Here is an 8612-nt window from a genome sequence, read left to right on the forward strand (position 1 = left end):
AACTAACAAAATGTAAATTAGTACGTAGAAATACAAAATTTTATTTACACTGACTGATCAAGCGGTAGGCGGTTTAATCTATTTTGTAATTGTACGCAATATCATAGTTAGTAATAAGCATCTGCAGAATCAGTACGTTAGAGAAGAAGAAAACGATGCTCTGTATCCAAATGAATTCGAACGTGTTCCAGCCTTTGAACTCCAGTAGATAGGCGGGTAAAAGCCATCCACCCTGCGAAATAAACCACATCACTGGAATGAAAACTGCTTTGCGGATGCCGATGTTACGGAAGTTTTTCACACACAGAGGCAGCAGGGACAGAAACCAGACGAAGTACTGCGATGTAACGACCGGATTGTACGTGACCATTACAAAGGCGATGGCAAACAGTCCGAATGCCAGCGTCTGTCGATGTTGCCCGTATCGCACGGTTAGCATCAGGATAAGTATAAGCTGTGGTAGAAAGGTGAGAACCTTCTCGAGCACAGTGACGTCGAACGTGGAACTAAGATATTGCAGATAGAAGTAGAGTGAAAAGTTGTGTCTCGTGTCCTTCCGCACCAGATGGTAGAGCATTGATTCGTAAATGAATTGATATCCGTACAGCCAATAGAATAAGGCGGTTGTAGAACCCAAGGCAACAACTGTTCCAATACGAGTGCAATTTGTTTTGCATTTGGTTTTAGAATGCTGCGGACGATATCGTTCCATTTTTCCAGCGTTCGGTTCTGTGTGGCAAGATAGAAGGCTAAGCAGAACCCGATGGGATAGAGTCGGAAATGAATTGATAGGCCGAGAAACAACCCGGCGACAAAGTATTGCACAATGGTTTGTTCATTCTTAAGCAGAAAGTAGATCGACAGAAGAACTAGCGAGCATGATACGCAATCGCCATTACCGCGTGTTGCAATGATCATGGTGAGCGGGTTGTACAGCCAGCAGTAGGCACTGATTTCGGCCATCCGATGTACTTAGGAGGCAGCGCTTCGTTGTTGCTGTTTAGAATTTCATTTTTTCGCTTAATCAAATACTTGTTCCGATTGTTCAGGGTTTCCAGCTTGAGCAGCTTCGTTTCGATCGATATTTTGTTGCTGCGGTAGCAATTCAGCAGGATCCACTTGATCAGCACGCCAATTAGGATGTCAAAGAGGGAAAAAATGAACTTTCCAAAGCTCGGGTGCACCAGCAAGTTTGGCAACACCAGGTAGGCTAGCAGCGGCGTATACCGATAGGTGTGTCTTTTGAACGGAGATCCCAGAGCCAGCACATGGTTGGCACCGTCAGTGACCACGCGGTAGTCCACATCTGTATATTGCACGTCGGATAAACTGTCCTGCACCTCGCCGTAGTATATGAGGAAAACACGTATCAGCGTACTGATAATGAGATGCTTTTTGAATGACATTTTATGCGCACTTCACAGTTGGTGGTGTGTTTATGAAACTATCCCCTAGGTTAGTGTTTGCGGCATTCGTTATCTAAACTAATTTCTACGTTTGTTAGCTTCGTTCACACAAGTCAACTTTCTACAGCTTTGTTTTCATTTCGATAGCGGCTTTCCTCATGCACTCTTTGAAGTTGTTAAATTCTTTATCGCATGAACGATGCGCTACATTAAGATCGGTTGTCACGCATGTAGCGTACGCGGCAGCGGCAACTGAGCACTTGGCCATTAACAGCGGATAACTGCGAAGCCGCTGGTTGGCCCGTTTCACTGATTCCATTGCGAAGCACCGTACGGCAAAAGGAACTAACAACACTGCGATTCTCCTACACTGCCTACTTCGGTCCAATGCGTATCGAACGAATTTCGCGTGGCGGCAATGCACCCGGTACGGGATCGGCAATAAACGCGTCGTATAGAGGTTTGGAAAAGAATATCAGTAGGGCGGTGCCGGTTAGGAGGGAACTGAACGTACGGGGATTTCTTTGGAACCAGTTTCGTTTTGGGACTCGAAGCGGTCGTCTCGGGTCAGGGTGCATTTCCCTTGCTGGTTGCTTCTCGCTCCCGTAGGATGCTTTCCTTTTCGGCTTTGTAATCACGATCTAGTTGAATCCCGGAACAGCAAAGTGATACCTTGTGCCACTTTAGGCAGCATTGCCGCATATCATCGATGACATCGTAGCACTTTACCTCGTCGTAGTTGTGTTCTAGGGACCCGGGAGAAAATTCATGTTACGTAAGCATTACTTCTCATAATATCGCGAAATTAATACTACGACGACTTACCTCTCAGACAGGTTTGAATTTTGCAGGCAGCCGGTTTGCACGGATCTTTGGGTTTACTTTTGGACATGAAAAAGTATTAATTTTCCACCCTAGAAAAGTTCCTGTTTGCTGAACTCAAAGACATATGTCAAATGAAACACAGTCGGCATTTTCCCGTACAACATGGCGATAGTTATTGACGTTGAAGAATCGCTCCATCTCGCTCATTTTCTCAACCCGTTTTTTTACTTGACTACAGTGCTCGTTTCGAAGTGAGCCCTCTCCCACTTCACTTCATATACTTCGTCCACCTTTGTCCATATGCTTTTCGTTGTGTTGGTGACAATTTACGCACATCATATACCGATGTGTGAATGTTCTCGCTCGTTGTGTTATGCCATCTCTTTCGTGCTTGTCGACGTATGGAAAATGTAAACAAACTTGGTGGTTTTGTGCACAAGTGTGTTCAGTTTTTAACATTAAAATTAATTAATAAAACCATTTTTTTCAGATCTTCAATGATCTCCCATCCCACGCCTCATGCACGTATATGCAGATCAATGAAATGCAGCTAAGCAACCGATCGGGGAAGAACCATGCCCAATATATTCCGTAAGTATTGTTATGTGTGGGACGAGATGTAAAGTTATATATAATAGTGATGGGCAAAACGGCTCCGGAGCCGGCTCCGCACCAACGGCTCCGGAGCCGGCTCTGCACCAACGGCTCCGGAGCCGGCTCCACACCAACGGCTCCGCACCAACGGCTCCGCTCCAACGGCTCTGGAGCCGGTTTTAACACAAAGGACCAAAATAACTTTTTCAATGAAGTTTCAATCGAGGAAATCCGAAAATAGCGGAGGTGGTCATGTTTAAAAGAATTTATCAAAAAAAAAAAAAAACATCGATGACTTTTGAATATTGTTAAGAAAGGCGAGACCAACGAATGCTACACAACGTCATGCATGTCAATACTGCAATCACATCGTGTATTGGTTTCCACACGTGCGAGAAGATATATTGGTTTTTTTATTACGCTATCATACAATGATGTCTCTATTGAACCGTTAGTTCGGAGCCGTTGGTCTGGAGCCGTTGATTGGTCGCCGGCTCCGGAACGGTGGGCCCGAAGCCGGCTCCGCAGCCGTTGGAACGGAGCCGTGAGTGGAGAGCCGTTAGTCCGGAGCCGGCTCCGGAGCCGTTGGTGCGGAGCCGGCTCCGGAGCCGTTGGTGCGCTCTGAAACGCCCATCACTAATATATAAGTGTGCATTCGTTTGATTACATGTTTGCTTGATCTTCTTTTTTATGTGGACTGCTCCCGGCTGAGTTTGTCGTGCTGGCACGGTCAGGATTCAAATCATTCTCCAGGTCTCTCGGCCCAGGCATTCCTTCCTTCATTCTCCTCTGTTCGCGATTTACGATAGATGCTATTCCACTAGCTTCAGCCCTCTAGCTCCCTCTGCGGTTCTGCATGTAGTGTCATCCGGCAGATTAATGCGTAGAGCACTCAAGCACCTTCTTGGCTGTTTTACATGTTCCAGTTATCGTATCCTCCTGACCTTGCCTCCATAGGAAGATGATCTGGAAAATGCCTCACTAGTAAAAATGTCTAACGCATTTTGGACACATGCCACAAGAAGACACATGATAACGATGCTATGGACTAGTGATGTGCGGGTCGACCCGAACCTACCGGGTCGGAGTCATCCATAAGCGACCCGGAGTAGTTCGGGTCGACACGAAAGGTACAAGTAGGTTCAGTAGGTGCAATAGCGACTCCGTCCCGTTGGTGCAGCGAATTCGAGTCGGGACGGGTCCATGGTAGGTTCAATACCCGACCCAAACTCGCTGCACCAACGGGTCGTTTTGAAGCGCGAAACTGAGCGAAGATTGCGACACTGATGGTAGAGTGTGGTATTGATGATGCAGCGGAGAATACAATATGTGATCGACGAAACGTATAGCGATGCTGGGAACTGATGGTGTAGTGTGTTTTGAAAGCGTTGCGACGTAGATCAGAGCGGAACGCTGATAGAAAAATTCCCTCAGCGGGATTGCGATAAATACGAACTAAGATACACGCGCTTGGCTCTCTGCTCTCAAGTATTGACTAGTTATTGATGATTATACCGTTATCTTTGATACAGCGTATTATCACATTGGTTGATTGGTGAGAGTGTGTCCATATTTTGACCGTTATCGTTCGTTCGAATGAGAGTAAAGAATATGCACGTTGCAAATTGCATGTCTAGTGAATAAAGTTCTAGATAAGAGGTGAGCAAAGAGCCACATCGAATGAAAAAAGGGAAAGCTCAGAGCTCTCAATTTAAAGATTGGAGCCCTCCGTAGTACCTCTTGCTCTTAGTGCACAACACTAATGGCGATCATGCATGAAACTTGTTCACATATTTTTTTACTTATTTGAGTTCCACCTACACCTACGCTTGTTTGATATAGCTTTGTAACCATCAAGTCACCACCGGATCAGCTGATGCGATAGTGGAACATGTATGAGTAAGTGAGCCGGCGGAGCGCAGATGCTAATATGGCACCCACATGAAATATAGAACCCCGTGGGATCAATGAGGGGGAGGTGGAGGAGTGGTTGAGTGTATTTATTTTTTTGGCCATTTAATTTTGTCCACCAACACAATCGCACACCGACGCGATCTTTTCGGCGGCCATCTTGAACCCTCAAAAACCCTAACAACGCCTTTCAAAAACAATCGCCAGCGAGGGAAAATCGCACCGATTTGGAGCGTTGGCGAGCTCATGAAAATCGGTTTTTGATCCCAGGAAAAGTTCCTCACTATTAACAACGTAAAAAGTTGTATGATGAAATCAACATTGAATTGTTGGATAAAACAAAAAATTCAAATCGAACGAGCGAGATGGAAATAGCTCAGAGAAATATCAAACAACTTTCCAATTTAAACTAATGAAGATAACAATTAAGTTTGAATGTGTTCGTTGTAATTATTTTGAATCTAATCATTTTCAATTGCCCTACACAGTGGACTGGAAGTATTGTGCGTCGAATTGTAGCTCACGATGCAGTTTTCAAGCGTGGTAATTTAGATTAACATTAACATTAACATATACTAAATATTTGCTTGCAAGACTTCAAGCAATTGCACTGGATGCCTTCAAATAGTTGTAGTATTACAATGATGATGATGATGATAAGTCCCACCTCTTTCCCCAACATAGGTTTGAGAAGGACGGAAGTATCTTTACAATAATATTACTCTGATAGGTATATTAAAATATTTTGTACGATCAAGTGGTGGCATCGGAAAACTCTCAGAGGAACTGTTCGAGTCATACACACACCCAAGATGACCAACATAGTTTCATCAAGAAAAACGGGTCATACTCCATCGAATACAATGGTATTCCCTAGCATCCTTTACGTAGCCCGCCAAGAACCAATAAATGGATCTGGCGCACCACTTATCAGGACACAACTGCGACATGCATATGGCCAGTTCCACTAGTGCCAACCGCTGGCCCCAGGGTCTCTGGCACCAATGGCAGGCTCCAGGGCACTACCTTCCGAAGCAGGAGAATCTAATGTATCCCTTACGTAGCTCGCCAAGAACCAACTAATGGATCCGGCGCACTACTTATCAGAACACAACTGCAACATGCATATGGCCAGTTCCACTAGTGCCAATGATTGGCTCTAGGGCACTACCTTCCGAAGCAGGTGAACCTAATGTATCTGGAATTGGCCACTTACAATCATCAATGAGTGAATCCTGTTGTGACCTCCCAGACCGTGTGCAAACCGTAAATTCCCCCAAATAGATCCCGAATATCCACTTGTACGCGCGCGTGTCTCAAACCTATGTTGACTCTTTCTTATATTTTTTCTAATTTTAATTATAGTATATAAAGAAAAATCTTATCATCATCATAGAGATCGTGATGACAACTGCAGTTACACATTTAATAATGACATGGGACATCTACACATATTTCACATTACACAGTTTGTTCAACATATATGACGCACTTACGTTTGAAATCCGGCAAGCTTCTCGCATTCTTAATCTCATCTGGTAGACTGTTGTACCGTTGAATCCCTTTGAAAAACAAAGAGTTTCTGGCACTTAGGGAATGCAAGTTAGGTACCCTTGGCTCATTTGCCCTGCGTGTGTGGTGCCGATGGATATCGGACCCCCGAACTATGCTCTCCCCCAGGTACCCAGGCAACAGGCCCTTTAACATTTTATATATAAAAGTCATGGTCTGGTACACAATCCGCTGCTCTACTGACATCCATTGAAGAATATTCAGCATAACCGCGGACGGCGTACGCCGACCGCACCCCAGAATTAACCTCATAATCCGGTTTTGCAACCTTTGAAGTCTTTTGATTTGACCTTTGTTGCCAAGAAACAAAATGGATGAGCAGAAGTCAAAGTGTGGCGAGATCAATGATTTGTAGAGATGAACTTTCCCAAAAAAACGAGATCCTTCGCCAATCTACTTATCACTCCACACTTCTTTGCCACTTTAGCGATGACCCAGTCAATGTGAGCGTGGAACTTCAACCTGTCGTCTAGGATAACTCCCAGGTATTTAGCCTGTCTAACTCTTTCGATTAGTTCCGAATTTATTACGATAGATGGAGGTTCTTCCAATACACCCGCAGACATCACCATGTAACAAGTCTTGTTAATGTTTAATGCCAGCTTTTTGTACTTCAGCCATCCATCCAGAGCGTTTAAATCGATATTCATCAGAGACTCTGCTTGCTTGATTTCTCAAACAAAACAGTATCGTCGGCAAAAAGATTGATCTCACAAGCCTTCAAAACCTGTTTCATGTCATTGATGTACATGATAAACAAAATTGGTCCAAGAACACTACCTTGCGGAACACCAAGGGTGTTTTCTATAGGCTCTGATACAGAGCTACCAAATAAAGTTCTCTGAGTTCTTTCTTTTAAATAACTTTCGAACCAACTGAGCTCCCTCCCCACAATACCAAAACGCCTTAAGGTAGAAAGCAACAATGGCCTAGATATTGTCTCAAATGCCCGTTTTAGATCCAAGAAAACAGCAACTATCGATTCCTTCTTATCCATCAACACCTTCCACCTCGCTAGTACAAGATTCAAAGCAGTCTCACAAGAGTGTCCTTGCCGATATCCTGATTGCTCTCGGATCAACAGCTCGTTTCTGTTCAGAAACTGAACCAATTGCTCCTTAACTACTGTCTCCAGCACCTTTTCGAGCACATGCAACATGTTTATGGGGCGAAAATCTTCCGCATTGGCAGCTCCGTTCACTTTAGGAATAGGTATAATCAATGATTCTTTCCATGATTTCGGAAAACATCCCCTCTCTAGTGATTGATTAATCACCATAAGAAGGTCCTCTCCGATCACATGATAGCAATCCTGTATGGTTGTTGAACTTACATTCCCTATACCTGCCGTTTTTGTCAGGTTGAAACAAATGGTTTTTAGTTGTTCAAGAGTGATTTTCTGAAATCTGAAATGGCATCGTGGAGTAGCACTATCTACGTAATAGCTAGGTTCACTGACAGAAGCAATGTTTTGATTAATATCTAAAACACTGTTCACAAAGAACGAGTTAAACTTGTTGCAAATGATGGAGTCGTCAGCCTCAATCACACCATTAAATTTTACAACTGAAACGCATGATTCATCAGGTTGTAACATGCTTTTGAGGACTTTCCATAACTGTTTGCTATTTTTCTTGTGCTTGTTTATTTCACTGTTAAAGAAATCGCTTCGTCTATTTTTGAGATCCCTACTATAACTGTTTCTAAGTTTAGTATACTCAGACCAATCATTATCTCTATTCGTTCTAATAAATTTTTTATACACTTTGTCTCTTTTCCGTTTAGCACGTGCGAGATCCAAAGTATACCACCTACTAGTTTCTCTAGAAACAATTGTCTTTTCTTCCACCAAGGTGCTCATTGCATGTTTCAATGTGTTCCATAACAAGTCAGCAGCCTCATCAAAATCAGATGCACCACACTGCAAACCTTGTGACACATTATTGCAAAGGGCATGTTTGAATACCTATTCCAGCATTTAACTTTCCGTTGAATCGTTTTACAACGTACATCGTTTATGTTCAAAACAAGTGTTTCGTGATCCGATATTTTCAATAACGGATCAGTAGTGACTTTGATTGAGTCAATACTACTGTAAACCTGATCAATCAATGTCCTGCTCTGCCTAGCAATTCGTGTGAATTTATTAACTTTTTGGTTCATGTTTACTGAATCCATTAAACTTTTCAGTTTCGCAGATTTTTCAACATTTAACCAGTCAATATTAAAGTCACCGACGATTATGTTCAACTTACTAAGATCCAAAAACCTGTCTAACCATTCTTCCAAAATATCTACGAACCT

The 8612-nt window shown here is 43.3% G+C and overlaps 2 protein-coding genes and 1 pseudogene across 2 annotated transcripts; all 3 read right to left on the reverse strand.

Annotated features, from left to right (window-relative positions):
* Window positions 1-17: 17 nt before the first annotated feature.
* Window positions 18-1406, reverse strand: LOC121598287 (annotated as a pseudogene).
* A 5-nt stretch (window positions 1407-1411) lies between these two features.
* On the reverse strand, window positions 1412-2010 carry LOC121598293. Its single transcript, XM_041924909.1, has 2 exons — window positions 1921-2010; window positions 1412-1780 (listed from the first exon to the last, which is right to left on the reverse strand). Exon 2 carries the CDS (start codon window positions 1723-1725, stop codon window positions 1528-1530), a length of 198 nt encoding a protein of 65 aa, XP_041780843.1. The 5' UTR covers window positions 1726-1780; window positions 1921-2010; the 3' UTR covers window positions 1412-1527.
* Window positions 1974-2590, reverse strand: LOC121598290 (cx9C motif-containing protein 4-like). Its single transcript, XM_041924905.1, has 2 exons — window positions 2232-2590; window positions 1974-2152 (listed from the first exon to the last, which is right to left on the reverse strand). Exons 1-2 carry the CDS (start codon window positions 2296-2298, stop codon window positions 1974-1976), a joined length of 246 nt encoding a protein of 81 aa, XP_041780839.1. The 5' UTR covers window positions 2299-2590.
* Window positions 2591-8612: the final 6022 nt, after the last annotated feature.

The sequence above is a fragment of the Anopheles merus genome, chromosome 3L, assembly GCF_017562075.2.
Source record: "Anopheles merus strain MAF chromosome 3L, AmerM5.1, whole genome shotgun sequence".
NCBI lineage: Eukaryota > Metazoa > Arthropoda > Insecta > Diptera > Culicidae > Anopheles > Anopheles merus.